Below are 16,404 nucleotides of genomic sequence, written 5' to 3'. Positions count from 1 at the left end.
GATCATTCATTGCTTATCACATAAGCTAGAGCATGGCTAATATTGATTTCCACATAACAACTCCATCTTCATTTCTTCTTCTTGATCATATCACATATATATCTTAAAATCGATGATCTTGATGCCAATACACAAGGTATATCTTTATCTTCATGGCATCCATACTTGAATCCAACACATGGAATACAAGTAGTACCTATGGAATGTTCCTTCATATAAACTCAATGAAAACATTAGTCCATAGGGGTTGTCACTAATTACCAAAACCACACATAGGGGCAATATACCCTTACAATCTCCCCCATTTTGGTAATTGATGACAACCACAATAAGAGGGTTTTTATAATGAATATTAGAAACTAGTATGCAACTTATCCGAGAATAAGTTGTATACAAGAGGTTGTATTTGATATGGTCAAGTAACACGAAGCTACTAGTCCATATCAAAACCAGCTCTACTCACACAAGTACAACTAATGCAAGGGATATGAGTAGAACCAACATATATAGAGCAAACTCCCCCACAATGTATGCACATGTGATGAACATGAATTCATTGCATACATTGTCAAGATTAACCTTCGGGACAGTTTCCACTATATATATAAAACCATGCAAGACATAATAAATATGGAATGCATGAGAGGCAAAACACTTAAGCAAAAACCAAACTTAAGTATAAAACCATTCCCTTAAACCCTCTAAACTTCTCCCCCATTGGCAACAAGTGCCAAAATGGGTGAAAACTTTAGAAGGCCAATATAATATGAGTTCCTCCCAAGGTGTGCGCTTCTCATAATTTGAGTGGAATCAAATGCACATATCCAATGACGAATACTTGAAGGAAGTCAAACTATATTGAGGATCAAAGATTGCACAAGGATAACATGGTGAAGAAAGCTTTAACACATAAAGCAAGCAATCAAAGATCAAATTGGACAAACAAAGATGTCATGATAAGAGAGATATAGTTCTCTAAATGAAATAAGGAAACTCCCCAAGGTTCGTGCATAATTTATAATGTTTGCATTTGAATATAATATGCACAAACTTGGAATCCTCACTCCCTCTATATCATTTAGAACACAACCAAGATAAATAGAATATGCTTATCAAGAACAACTTAAATCCAACAATTACGAGTTATGAGTGCATGAAGAAAAACAAATAAACCAAGCACTCATAAATCTTCTTTACCAACACCACTAAAATCAAAAGGATAAAAATATGGTCGGTAAAGAACAAGGATATCAAGGTGATGGATTAACGCTCTCATGTATATAAGTTTCTAAAGTGGACAAAGTGATCCATAAAGAAAGATCCACACACAAGAGGTTAATAAAATAAATAAGACAAGATATCCAAGAGTCATAACTTGAATTCTTCACTTGGAATCAAGCACTCAAGATCTTGATCATTCATTGCTTATCACATAAGCTAGAGCATGGCTAATATTGAGTTCCACATAACAACTCCATCTTCATTTCTTCTTCTTGATCATATCACATATATATCTTAAAATCGATGATCTTGATGCCAATACACAAGGTATATCTTTATCTTCATGGCATCCATACTTGAATCCAACACATGGAATACAAGTAGTACCTATGGAATATTCCTTCATATAAACTCAATGAAAATATTAGTCCATAGGGCTTGTCACTAATTACCAAAATCACACATAGGGGCAAATACCCTTGCACTCGTGACTCTGGTTAACTTGGTGATGATTTTAGGCCGAGATTTGTCATTAATTTCCCTTGATTTCCTCCTATTTGCTTCCATTTCTGCACAAGCCAATTAAATTATGGGATTTGCACACCTAAGTGTGAATTAGGATTTATTAGTAGAGATTGGAAGATATTCACTGCATATATATTGTAAAGAAATATGTCGGCTTAGATGGAGATAATGTGGTCGTTTTCACGAGCCATCAATGTCATGGGCATACCCTTTGGGTACCCATTATTAGTATACCTGGCTCGGCCCAATATGGAGAAGGTCCAAGAAGGCAACCCGAAAGAGTAGTCGACTAGGACTCTTGTAACCCTAGCCTGGTTGCTCATATAAAACCAGGTAGGGGCGCACCAATAGAGGGGACAACAGAGAGACAACATGGTTCCGCCTACGGGTGACCCTTGTAAAGATACTTATCATCATATACTAGATTGCTAGCAGCACGTAGGGATCCTCCACCGAGGGGACCCGAAGCTAGGTACATCGTGTGCCTAATCTCGATCCCGGAATCTTCATCGCCGCTCTCTCCCGAAACCCAAGTCTACAATGTGTAGGCATTGGCGAGGTGATCCCTCGTCAATCAGCCCATCACTATCATTGATTTAGAAAGATATGAGTTGTCCTACATAATTATGGTCGTATATATAATTTTCTTGTGGTGGATATTGGTTTATGAGATGAATATATGAGCTTTGAATCTTTAGTATGTGCGTTTGATGTATTTGTAGATGCATATTATGTACAATGTTCTTGTACGCATGTTTTGATCAAACTAATATGCATAGGATGTGTGTGTGTGTGGGGGGGGGGGGGGGCGAGGGTGGTGGATGGAGTAGCAAGGTAGTATGAAGTAGATAGTCATAGAAACTTTGTGAGCTAATATGGTTTTTTACATTTCCATTGTTACTTCGTTGGGTGAAAGGAATACATATGGTACTATTGCCTAATGACAACAAAGATAATCATGTATATCGAGATAGTATATTCGTTATTCAACATCATGTTAAAGTTCTTAAAGCAATAATGAATATACTATCTAGTTTGTCAATTATTTTACTAGTAAGAGAAAAATCCACAAGCTAGATGTATGATCACCTTTGTTGTCGGCGACACTGCGAAGATAGAGAGGGCCTTCCCCTACGCCTCACCCGAGATATTGAGAGCAAGCGACGAGAGGTGAAGACCAACGATTGGCTCTGCTTGCGTGTGTGATGATAACGCCTAGGCGAGATATTTCTGTGCGACTGATGGGCTAGTGGGGTTAGGGAAATGACGTGTTCGCATCATGTCACGCTCCCAAGATGATTCACGTTGAATCCTTCGGCTATACCGAGCATTCTCCTTTCAGAAATTCACTTTTGATCTCAGTGCATATGGTCCCATTACCCACAAGAAAAATAACCGCCTACTCACAGTTTTACATTTTACCAAGAGATCGTTTGGCTCCTATCATTTGGCGATGGAATCAAAAAAAAGAAAACTCATTTGTGATTCTAAGAATCTACTTGTTAGCTGCCATAGAATTAGAATTGGAATTCAGTTGAGAATTCTATGAATTTTGTCCCATACCTAACCTTAATTGCTATTGGTACCCTATTATTTCTATGAATTTGCCAAATAAAATGATATCCTCAGTTTCATTTCATTTCATTTCATTTCATGAGATGATAGGTGTCAAACCATATCTAATAGATTTCTACTATCTCTAGAAAAGAAAACCCACCCTCTACAAGACTGTTATCCCACATGTCACTAGCATCTCATGGAGATGGAGGAGCCCTTTACCTTTGGTCCTGTCCCTTCCATTTTCGTACACCCACCCCATGGATCAAAGCAGTCTTGGCCTTCACAGTACTTGAAGATTTCCAGCGGCAGGTCCATAGACCGGGTCTTATCAAGCGCGGATGCCCCCGGCTACAGAAGAATCAAACCATTCCTCCCTGCACCCTCCGCACGGAAAACAAACCGTGTAAACAGCACCGTGACTCGGAAATATATCAAAGGCCTATGAACCATGCTCACGAAGTCCTCACGGGCGCGCCTCCTCTGCTACAGTAACCATAGTACATAGCAGTCACCACCTTCCGTGGATTCCAGAAGTTCCAGTTCCGAAAAGAGAAGGCTAGGGCTGGGTTGGGCGGCGGCGACGACGACGACGATGGCGATGGCGACGACGGCGACCAAGGCGCTGCGTGGTGGCGCCGCCGCGGCGCGCAAGATCCTCGCCTGTAACACCCCTTGCCCCGATGAGATCTGGGACGTGAGCTCGATCTAGATACAGGAAATCAAACTAGAGAAGAGAAGCTCGGACACGAGAGAGAAGAGAGAGTTCAGGACTTTTTTTCTTTCATTCATTTTCTGATCCTTGTCTGTTACCGAATACAGCTTATAACACTCACGCAACACATGCCTCTTCCCGTGGGCTCCACCCAGGGTGACACGCACACACACGCCTTCGATCACTTACACGTCGAAGGCGTGCTCGCTTCTACGTCTTGTCCGCTTCGGGCGTGACGGTTGCTCCCTCTTGAGCGGATGCTTGTCCCCAAGCACCGAAGGTTGGAAAACGATCCTTGAGCACCGAGAGATCCTCCCAGGTAGCAGCTTCAGCCTCGATGTTACGCCACTTCACTAGTCCCTGAGGTATGGCAGCACCACCCTTCTTTACCAGTCGCCGATCAAGGATAAGTTCTGGTTCTGTATTAGTACTGTCCAGCTTCGCAAACTTGTCGAGATCATTGAACACTGGAGTATGATCAGGAACGAATTCTTTGAGTTGTGAAACATGAAACACGGGGTGCACTGCACTGGGCACAGGAAGAGCTAGACGATATGCTCTGGTGCCTACCCGCTCCAGGATCTCATATGGGCCAAAAAACTTAAATGCCAACTTTGGGCAGGGTCTGTTCACCACAGAAGACTGAGCATATGGTTGTAATCGCAGATAAACCTTGTCTCCCACAGAATACTCCTTCTCAGAACGGTTGCGATCTGCTTGCATTTTCATGCGATTCTGTGCATTGGCTAAGTGAAGCTTCAAACGATCCAATTGGTCTTTGCGATCACGCATTATCATTGCAGCTTCAGTCAAGTTGTCTTCTTCCCTTGTAGGCATAAGCCCCAGGTTTGGCTCACAACCATAAAGAGCTTTAAAAGGAGATGATCCAATAGCAGAATGGTGGGAGGAGTTATACCAGAATTCTGCTAGTGGTAGCCAGTGCCGCCATTGCTTCGGGTTGTCATGAACAAAGCAGCGAAGAAACATCTCGATGCACTGGTTCACTCGCTCACTCTGACCGTCAGTCTGAGGATGGTACGCCGTGGTGAATTTGAGGGTTGTGCCCATGAATGAGAAGAGTTCCTTCCATAGCTCGCTCAGAAATATGGGGTCTCTGTCCGACACAATTGATAATGGGACGCCATGGAGCTTCACAACAGAGTCAAGAAATGCTTGTGCCACCACTGTAGCATTAAACGGGTGTTTCAGGGGAACTAGGTGTGCGTACTTAGTCAGCCTGTCCACCACCACCATAATAACATTTGCTCCAGAGGACAAGGGCAACCCTTCAACAAAATCCATTGTGAGCTCTCGCCAAATACCTGATGGAATGGGCAGAGGTTGAAGCAAGCCTGCTGGTTTGTTATGGCTGTGCTTGGCTTGTTGGCATATCGAGCATTGGCGCACAAAATCTTCTACTCCTGTCTTCATACCGTGCCATGAAAATAACCGTTTCAGACGAGTGTAAGTAGGTAACACTCCAGAATGGCCCCCAACTGCTGTGCTATGGAAAGCATTTATCAATTTAGTCTGTAATGCTGAGTTAGCTCCAACCCAGATCTTTCCATGGACTTTGATCAGGCCTTGTTGCAGATCATAGCCATTTTCATCTGGGCAATGAATGGCTAGTTGTTGCAGCTTTTCTTGAGCGACTGGGTCTGTGAAATAAGAATTGAGTACTTCTTGGAACCAAGTTGGCCTCACCTCAGACATTGCTTGCAACTGAAATATTTGTCCCACCCTGGACAAAGCATCAGCTACAGAGTTGTCGGCCCCCTTCTTGTAAACAATTTTGAACTGTAGGCCCATCATCCTAGCCATGGCTTTGCGTTGCATAGGGGACTGCAACGTTTGCTCATCCAAATATGTGAGGCTGTGATGGTCAGTTTTAATAATAAACTCGCCTCGTTGTAAGTATGGCCTCCATCTTTCAACCGCCATGATCAACGCTAAAAATTCCTTCTCATAAATGGATAAAGCTCTATGTTGCACACTCAATGGTTTACTGAGGAAAGCTACAGGATGCCCTTCCTGCATGAGAACGGCCCCTACCCCTGAATCACAGGCATCTGTCTCGATCACAAACTGTTTCTGAAAGTCCGGTAAGGCTAAGACTGGTGTGGTCATCATTGCTTCTTTCAACTTTAGAAAAGCAGTTTCAACTTCAGGTGTCCAATCAAATTTAGCTTTGTGTTTGAGCAGATTGGTAAGTGGCCGTGCCATAATGCCATAACCTTTGACAAACTTCCTGTAGTAGCCTGTCAGGCCAAGGAAACCTCTTAGTTCAGTAACATTGGATGGTCTTGGCCAATCCTGCATTGCCTGAGTTTTACGAGGATCAGTGGCAACTCCTTGAGCTGACACAATGTGGCCTAAATATTCCAGTTCTGTTTGGGCAAAAGAACACTTTGATGGTTTCACAAAGAAGTGATTGTCTTGAAGTATTTGGAATACTGTGGCTAGATGTTGTGCATGATCAGCAAGTGTAGAGCTGTATATGAGTATGTCATCCATGAATACCAGTGCATATTTTCTTAAACAAGGGCTGAGTATGGAATTCATCACGCACTGGAACGTGGCTGGAGCATTGGAGAGGCCAAATGGCATCACACGAAACTGATAATGACCCTGGTGAGTCTTAAATGCCGTCTTGGCTTCATCTTCTGGCCTCATTCGGATCTGGTGATATCCAGAGCGCAAATCTAATTTAGAAAAGAATTTGGCTCCCACCAGTTCGTCCAGCAGTTCATCTATCACTGGCATTGGAAAAGTGTTCTTGATAGTGAGCTCATTGAGCCGGCGATAGTCAATGCAGAACCTCCATTCGCCATCTTTCTTCAGGACCAACAGAACTGGAGATGCAAACGGGCTCATGCTTGGAACAATGACACCAGACTTCAACATATTTCTTATCTGTCTTTCAATTTCATCTTTGTGCAGCGGTGAGTACCGATATGGTCGTGCATTCACCGGCACCGCATTTGGCTGTAGTGCTATTGCATGATCATACTCCCGATGTGGAGGTAAGTCAGAAGTCTCAGCAAAGACATGCTCATATCTATCCAGCACTGCTTGAATCTCCCCAGGCAACCCTTGAACTGCAGACATTACCATATCTTGAGTGAGTACCGCTACAGCCCATACATCATTTCCAGCTGACCATTTTAACAACTGATCAATTGGAAATTCTTTGAGCGGCCCTTGGTCTTTATTAGGAATGCCTTGCAATGTCACTTCCTTCCCCTTGTACTGGAACTTGAGTGTTTTCGTGACCCAGCTGCATCTCATGTCACCGCACTGTTTGAGCCAATCAACCCCCAGGATGGCGTCATATGCGCCTAATGGCAACACTCTCATGTCTGTTTCAAAAGTTGTGCCCTGAGCCCACCAGGACAGCCGTGGCACCATGCGATCGCATTCCAGAACATCACCACTAGCAACCTTGACCGATACTGCAGGAATAGGAACTGTGTTACACTGCAGTCGCTTCACAAACTTGTCACTGACAAAGGTGTTGCTACTACCCGAGTCCACAAGCAGTAGCATTACTTGATTGTTGACCAACGCCCTAATGCGAATAGTGCCATCTCCATGCGAGCCAGAAATAGCATTCAGAGACAGTGAGAGTTCCTGGGCATTTGCCAAATCCTGGAGCTCCAAAAGTTCAAGTACCTCTTCAGTAATTTGTGTTGGTTGTTTTTCTGTCTCTATTGCATTCAGCTCAGCTTTCTTGGCACACTGATGTGTTGGATCATATTTCTCACCACAGTGAAAACATTGTCCATTCGCTCGCCTGTAATCTCTCAGCTGCCTATCCTTCCACAAAGAACCACTGCCCAATTTGACAGCTGAACGAGAGGCCTCTTGGCGCTGAGTTGAGATCTCAGTCTTCGAGTGCCCCGCATGTTTGCTTCCCCGAGGGCTTGCTATGTGACTGAAGGTCTTGTTGCACATGCGCTAGCAAAATTGCCCGATCCAATGTCTCGGGGATTTGTGAAGCCACAGGCAGACGAATCTCAATCTTCAGCCCTTTCAGAAATTGCGAGACAAAGAATGTCTCATCATAGTGTGGATTATGGCTTGAAATTTTGTACACTAGCTCCTGAAACTTGGTGCAGTACTCATCCACTGTCCCTGATTGTTGCAGTGCCAACAGCTCGTCCATGAACTGACGATGATCGTGTATCCCAAACTTCGCTTCAACAGCTTTGATGAAATCTGGCCATCCCTGCACTGTGTGCTTTAGCTTGTACGACTGGTACCAATGTGCCGCGTTGCCCTCCGGATGCATGGTTGCCGCCGTGAGCCACATGGTGGGATGTACATTGCATACACGGAAATAGTCCGGACATTTGTCTCGCCGTAGTCCGGGAAACTCACCATTGAACGATGGGAAGCTGATTTTGAGCGGCACCTTGCCACTGTGGTGCTCCCCTGTGCGCCCCGCCTCACCGCCTCCTGCGGAGCCACCGGGGTCAGGGGTTCGATTTGTCGAAGATGACGGCCTTGTTCCTCCACCCGCTGGTACGCCGCGCCCTCCCCCAGCCGGTTCCACACCCTTTCCGTGCGGATGCAGAATCCGCACCTCGTTTTCCTCCTCCTCGCTCAATGGAGGCTTGGGACCGCAGAGACGTGCGACCGCCTCCGCCGTGGCCGCCATGTGCTGGGCTAGCAAGTCCTGCCGCTGCTCCATCGAATCCATCACACGCGTGTGCTCCGACACCACGCGCGAGTGGAGATCCAACTGCGATGCGACCTGCTGGTCGCCGTGTCGAGCAAGGCCATGCGCGCATCCATTGATCCCATCTGCACCTGGACGATGTCTAGGCTCTCCCGAATCCCCGTCAGTGCTGCCTCCGTGCGCTCCGCCGCATCCCCCATCGCCGTGAGCACGAATTGGGTCTGCGGTGATGGTTTCGCGCGGCGCCGTGGTGCTGACCTCCCAAAATCAGGCGTACCGGTATCGGGATTTACGGGATTCCGGCAGCTCGCGAACGAATCGACGAACAAGCCGGATTCCAACCCTCCACCGGAAATATTACCGCCCGATCCGAGGAATTTGTGGCCGCACTCAAACGGAACACGATCCCCACAACCGACCGGAATCTGATACCACTGTAACACCCCTTGCCCCGATGAGATCTGGGACGTGAGCTCGATCTAGATACAGGAAATCAAACTAGAGAAGAGAAGCTCGGACACGAGAGAGAAGAGAGAGTTCAGGACTTTTTTTCTTTCATTCATTTTCTGATCCTTGTCCGTTACCGAATACAGCCTTATAACACTCACGCAACACATGCCTCTTCCCGTGGGCTCCACCCAGGGTGACACGCACACACACGCCTTCGATCACTTACACGTCGAAGGCGTGCTCTGCTTCTACGTCTTGTCCGCTTCAGGCGTGACATCGCCGCCGGTGCCCCGAGGCTCCACCCCTCCGCCTCTTCGCCTCCGACCACTCCGCAGGTTAATTTGTGCTCTCCTCGTCTCATCTTCGCCACCGCCCACCGCCTCGTGTATTTCCTTGTTCTGCGACGGCCAATGCAGGTTCTGATTGAACTCTGTTAACGGGTCGGCGCCTCTTAGATCAAGGTGCTGATGCTAAGCTAAACACAGTCTGCTTAGAAATTCTCATCAAAGGAGCCAGCTTTCCTAAGCTAAACACAGTCTGCTTAGAAATTCAAGTTTTGTATGGTTTTGTTTGAGTAATCTTAAGGCTAAAAAAAAGTCTTGCTTTGTTGGATTAGCTGGTATGTTGATATATATATGAATTATGAGGGGCCTGACTTTGTTTTCTGAATCATGCTTTTGTATCTGTTGAGTATTGCCCATTGGGTAATAAAACAATGGTTTTTTTTATGTTCACGGCATGATTTGATTGCTCGGCGTGATGGTACATTTGAATAAACTTATTTGCATTATGAAAATCCTAAGCTAAACTTATATCATGTACTTGATTTATTTCTTTCATTCGTGGGGATAGCATTTGGATATGATTTTAAGTGCGGGGAAGTCATCAGTGGAAAGAGAGTGATGACGGTCGCTCAGGAGGATGCTACCTAGGATTTCACTTGCCACTGTCACTTGAATCCTTTGATTGTGTGACTCTTCTTAACATGAGTAATGATCAAATCCAGATTTTTAATGATTAAGTTCAGATTTTAACATGGTGTGGGTGTGTATGGTTGTAATGAAATTCAGATTTCTGTTTTATCGGTTTCATTTTTGATGAAATCGGGAGCTCTGGCTCCTCAATTCGAAAAAAGAGAGTAATGATTAAAAATTGGCAGCTCTCACCTGTGAATTAAAGAGTGTTAGAGTCAGCCAGGTTGAGGTAGCAGGTCTTTTGTTGATATATTTATGAGATGTTGCGTTTGTTTTCTGAATCATGGTTTTGCATCTGTTAATTATTGTCCATTGGGTGATATAACTATGGTTTTATCTTCATGGAGTGATTTAGTGTACTTAGTCTTAAGAGTGATTGTACATTTGAATGAACTTGTTTTGCATTATGAAAATCTCATATGGAAATTAATCGAATACCCATGGGATACCTACCGTCCTACCCACAGCATGCGCCACCATGGGATGCCCATTCACATATATGGACGGATGGCAGCTAAGCACCCAAGTATATGTGCCTTAACAACATGAGCAGAGCATGCTTTGAACACACATATTCATTTGAGCGAACCTATCTACTAAAAGTGTTAACTTGGATCTTTTTCACCTTTATCTGATCTACCATTCTCTGCCTCACAATCTTTCATTTGATTTTATATATCAGTGTGTAAGTTATTTCGTTTGTTTGCAGGTGATTTCTCGTGGCTTTTCCTCTTTTCGAGCTGAGGAGTATGTCAAGATGGAAGATTTGGCGAGGATGAACAACAGGATTCAGTTGCTGGAAGCCTCTCTTGAAACTCAGAAAGCAGTAACACGGTTCGTTTCTTGAGCTGTACACCTCTTCTAGCTCATCATCTTTACATACTTCTTAAGTACATGCCAGCATGCTTAATCGATCTCTCACTTTAATTCTAGGGCTGAGATGCTCAAAATGAAAGCGGAAGTGCTGGAGCATGATATGATCATGCTCCGCAGTGTCGGCCAGGGTGCCGGCCTGGGTGTCGGCCTCGCGTGGTTGATTCTCATTGCCTGGGTCAAGATCAAGTACCGAGGAGGTTAGCGTGGTATTGTCGGCAAGAGATTCATATGTTACCTGTGCCAGGGTACTTTTGTTAGATGTGTGTCTGAAGTACTTGATGAGACATTGACGTAGCTAATGGCAATTTGGTGGAAATCATGATAAATCTTCTGGTTATGGTATATTCCATGAGTTTTCTGGTTTATACTTTCCTATTTTCCCAAGATCTCTGTGCATCGACTTGTTCTTTTTATTTTTGAGATTGCATCGACTTGTTCTGATTTGAAAGCTTGCAGAAAAAAACTGTTCCATTGTCTGCAACCTGCAATTTTTGCCGCATAAATTCTTGCAGTGAACCGCCCCATGTGAAATTCTCATGAGATTCGCTTATCATATTCCCTTTTTACCCACGAAAGTGGTGTAGCTATTGTCCGAACATCACATGTGAGGTGTATCCTCAAATGGGCATGTGAAGCTCGCAGGTTTCGTTTGCAGTCATATGTCCAGTCGATTTCTGTTGGGCTACTGGAGCCACGACAATTCCACAAGATCACCCGAAGGATTATGATGATAACTTGATAGTACACATATTCGACAAGATCACGCTAATCACGGTTCAGTGGCACATTCATCGGCTCTGGACTTCTGACGCTTGGTCATCGTCTCTGGACTTCTGATGCTTGGCTGCGAGTCTCGATGGCACCCGTGGCCATTGGATGTGGGTGAAGCCTAAGCAAACCCGCACCCCATGTCCTAAAATTTTACCCGCATCCATGTCCTGAAATCTTGCTACCCGCATCTGGGTACAAATTTTATCCCATACCAACACCCGAACAAGTGAAAAAACCATGGATAATACCCACCCTGAAGTCCAAACCAGAACACATGAAAAAGAAACAACAAAACATACCACATAAATGAAGAGAAACAACAATGTAACATATGTATAAGAAAAGACACCCCCTCGCGTCTCTCCCCAGGGAGGGGTGCCAGGAGCACCCCGCCGCCTCCAGCAACACCCCGCAGCCGAGGAGGCGGTAGTACTAAGTTTTTGGGGATTTTTTTTGATGGACATATCCTATTAAACAAATGACTCACATGTCACGTAGAAAGATAACATGGTAGGTGAGTATGCGGGTATGAGTTTTGCATTCCCATACCCACACCAGCCATACCCATTGGATATTTTTACCAGTTACTTATCCATGGGTTAAAATTTACTACCATATCCTTATCCTAATGGGTAAGTGGGTAATAGGTACCTATTGCCATCGAAAGTTGTGAGCTTATCCCTTCTTCAGTTCAGTTCCCGGAGCAGGCCACCAAACCATTCGCCCGGTTGCAGCATTTGCTTGTGATCCTCCTCCGGCGTTGCTCACGGTCAGGAAGAAACATCTTGACCTTCTTCGCTCGAGCATTGCTCAGAGCAGCTACTGGTCTGGGAAAGTTTGTCTGCATACACAGGGTAATAATACAACAATCATGAATGCTTCGAGTTTTCTCCAGTTAGGCACAAAAAGGTGTACCTTGGCAACACGGTTCTCCCAAACACATATATACACACGAAAACTTAAGGATCATTCTCTATTTCAACATACATAAGAGCATCTCCAGTCGCGTCCCCCAAACCGTCCCCCAAAGCAATTTGGGGCGCGCCGGACAAAAAAAGCGTTCCAGCCGCGTCCCCCAAAGCTCATTTTTGTCCGGCGCGGCCCGATACGGTGTCCGGCGCCCCGAGCCCGTCCCCGTCCCACAGGGGACGCTCCGGGGACGCCGGACACAACGAAACGCGAGGCCAACCGACGCGGGCCCGACGCGTCAGCGGCACGGAAGGCTAAAACCCCGTCGCCTACCTTTGGTCAAGCGACGTTAATGGCGTCCCCGTTTTCCCGGGCGACGCGAGGACGCGTCTCGTCGTGCATGGCCGCGTGGCCGTCCGCGCCGGAGTTATTGCGTGCAACCACCCGCTGCCGCCGCTGTTTTAAGACGCCCTCCGGTTATCGCCGCTCATCATAATCCTTCTCGTCGCCGCCGCCTCCACCTTCCCGGATCCTCTCCTCGCCGCTCAAAAAATGTCGAGCTCGTCCTCCCGCAAGATCGCCGCGGCCCGGCAGCCGGCCGCGGCAGCCTCACCGTGGCGGAGGCGTGGGCGGCTGCACCACGCCGGTATCCGGTCCCGCCGGACATGCGAGCTGCCAAGCGGCGGCGGGCGGAAGATGGCCGTGAACGGCATTGGCGTTCCGCCGCCGCCAGCCGCACACGCAGCAATGGTGGGACGCCATCAAGGCCCGTCGGGCTCAACTCACCGCCGAGGAGCGGGCGGATCCGACATGGGCGGCCAAGGACAACGACGGCGGTGGGTCACGTACTTCAAGGCCAAGTACGACGTCGAGATGCACGGCACCACCGGCCTCATCGGCGGGCCCAACAGGCTGGAACGAGGGAAGGCCGCGCCTGTTTTGGGGGCGTTCCGGGCGCACCCTCGAGAACGTCATCCGCGGCCTCCGCAACGGCGCTCCAAGGCTGGAGATGCCGTCGTCGCCGCCGCCGTCTCCTCAAGGGCAGCCGAGGAGGACGACGTGCTCGTCCTCCTCGCACTCTTCTTCCTCGGGACCGGCGCGATCGACGCCGTCCTCGTCGTACCGGTCGGCGCCGTACGGCGTTCCCAAACGGGAGGTCAAGGAGGAGCCGGCGACGCCCGTCAACACGAGGCGTGGCGGTAGCGGCGGCGGGCGGCGGCAAGGGAGGCGCGGCGGCGCCCTCCTCATCCCGAGCCGGAGGTGAAGGAGGAGCCGGAGGAAGCGTCGCGAGCGGCGCTGGCCGGCGGAGTACGAGCGGCGGCGGCGGCTCATCGCCGGCGGCGACGACCCCGAGGACTGCCCGGGGCTGCGGGCGGCGTTCTTGGCGTCCATGGACGACAAGGGCGCTGGAGAGGCAACCTGGACGCGGCGATCGCCATGTCCATCCGCGACTCCGGCAAGCCGTTGGTGGACCTCACCGACGACGGCGAGCGCGGACCAAGCGGCTTGGTGAAGGACGAGCCCGTGGACGAGCCCGTCGACGAGCGCGTCAAGCGGGAGGTCGTCACCGACGAGATGTACAACTTCCGGCGGTACTACGACGCCTCCGGCCGCGGCAAGTGGTTCTAGATTAGGTTTAGTTTTAAAGTTAGTCAAATTTCGTTCGAATCTATGTAAGTTTGGACGAATCTAATCGAATCTAGTTAAGTTTAAAATTTGCGAAATTTTGTTTGGGGGACGCGACTGGGGAGCGACGTCCCCCAAACGCGGCACGAAGGAAACACGTCCCCCAAACGCTCAATCCGGCGCGGTTTGGGGGACGGTTTGGGGGACGCGACTGGAGATGCTCTAACTGCACCAAATCATCATGTGGAAACTGAACACTCGGAAGGGGGTGATTATGATGATTTTCCTGGGAAGAAAGTAGTGTCCTACTGAATTCATGGTTCATTAGACCCAAGTCACTGAGCCACTGAGGCCATCAGGGTAATCAAAGTTTCTCTAATAGGTTGAACAGTAAAGCACAATGATAATATTGAGTTATCTTTCCAGTCTTCACTGCCTCAAAAGAAAGTAAGTTCTCATGTTCTTACATTGTTAACACTAAATCCACCAAACTCTTATAGTTCATAGAGAAACTCTGGGATTACAAGATAGTGTGTGATACCACATGAATATCCAACATAATTACAGTGTCAAACATTAGGGCACTACAAAATCTCGATAGCTTGAAGGACAGTTTCTTATCCGAGGAAGTTCATGATCACAAGGTGGAGCACAAGATTGCACAGGACAAAATCTGCAAAGGCTCTTTCTGGAGGAAGATCCTGCAGATAATATTTTGACACAGAATGTTATGCTGGAATCCAAAGAACAGGCAATTGCAGAAAATAACACTAACAATGAAAGTAGAGTTACCTTAAATTCCTTGTTGTCCTTGTTGACTTGAATACGGAGGCACACTGCAAAAAACGTAGACACTTGTATATCATGCACCCAAGGACTGAAGGAAGGGTAAACAGTATCAAGAGGGGGGGGGGGGTAAGAAATTCGTACCAGCAAGCACTGCAGTTCCTATGCATGACAGGACACCAGAAAGGAAAGAGTTGAAGGGAAATGATCCAACTATTCCCATGTAAACAACCTGTTTTGCCACAATAGGGAGCACTTAAATAGTTTTCAAATGCCTCGGCGTTTTGTAACTGTGCACAGAAGACTCGTGACTTAATTAAGTTGAACACAAGGCTATAATGCATGGTCGCTTACAAGAAACTTGCACTGAGCCTAAGAATCTAGCTAGGACACACTATACCACACCTACTCCCTCCGTTGGGAAATAACCGTCGCAGATTTGTCTACATTCGCATATATCTAGACATAATTAGTGTGTAGACACATACGAATCTAGACAAATATGCGACACTTATTTCCCAATGGAGGAAGTAGAAAACAAGGGCTAGCACTTCCCGTCTTTCAAATCATACATTGAGGGGCATACAGTTGTTTAGTAATCCATGAACATTACACATACACCAATTTGGTTGTCAGATGGCTAGGTAGTAGGTAAAGCAGTTTTTTTGCAAGTTGAAACCCTGTTCCTATTCAGAACCGAAAAATGTGGCTAAATCTTCATGATATACTAGAACAATCAATATAATAATATCACAACCCTCTCTGTATGATTTTTTTCTTGAAAAATGTAGGTTCAAATAAGAATTCAACTCCTCCATCCTAAACAATATATCCTCGGCGTTGAAAGTTACCTGAACAAGGGCGGTCGCCACAGCAAAAATCACATACAGGTCAATGATCTGCAGACATATGAGGACATGATCAGCAATCGGCTAGTGGCCACAGCCCACAGGTGGTAACAAATACGATTGAGGGCGAGGGGGAGAGAATTAACGGTAATTACCTTGAGATTTGTGGGCGTGGCAGCATAGGCCTTGTTTAGGGACTGGATGAGGAGCTTGGCATCCGCCGCGGCCTTCGGCATCTTCGCAGATCAAAACCTAGCAGCTAACGTGCATACATCGGAAATTGGAAGTGAAAAAATATAAGCATTCTGTATGCTGCAACTGATCTGGGAGCAGAGGTGGTGGACGACAAGGGAGAGGGTGAGAGCGCCGGCGAGCAGACGATGGCGTGAGGTTCCGGAGAATGGGCAGTACCAGAAGCGGGGAAGGGGATCGATGGCCGCCGCTGCTCGTGAAGTCGAGGCCGCT

General features: G+C 46.9%; 1 protein-coding gene across 1 annotated transcript; it reads right to left on the bottom strand.

The window, feature by feature from the left end:
* Nucleotides 1-14,696: 14,696 nt before the first annotated feature.
* On the bottom strand, nucleotides 14,697-16,176 carry LOC124677314 (dolichyl-diphosphooligosaccharide--protein glycosyltransferase subunit DAD1). Its single transcript, XM_047213314.1, has 5 exons — nucleotides 16,095-16,176; nucleotides 15,943-15,990; nucleotides 15,236-15,323; nucleotides 15,098-15,141; nucleotides 14,697-15,006 (listed from the first exon to the last, which is right to left on the bottom strand). Exons 1-5 carry the CDS (start codon nucleotides 16,173-16,175, stop codon nucleotides 14,923-14,925), a joined length of 345 nt encoding a protein of 114 aa, XP_047069270.1. The 5' UTR covers nucleotide 16,176; the 3' UTR covers nucleotides 14,697-14,922.
* Between the last annotated feature and the right edge of the window lie 228 nt (nucleotides 16,177-16,404).

The sequence above is a fragment of the Lolium rigidum genome, chromosome 7 (assembly GCF_022539505.1).
Source record: "Lolium rigidum isolate FL_2022 chromosome 7, APGP_CSIRO_Lrig_0.1, whole genome shotgun sequence".
NCBI lineage: Eukaryota > Viridiplantae > Streptophyta > Magnoliopsida > Poales > Poaceae > Lolium > Lolium rigidum.
Note: the sequence above shows the minus strand (reverse complement) of the source record. Positions and strands in the feature narration are given on the sequence as shown.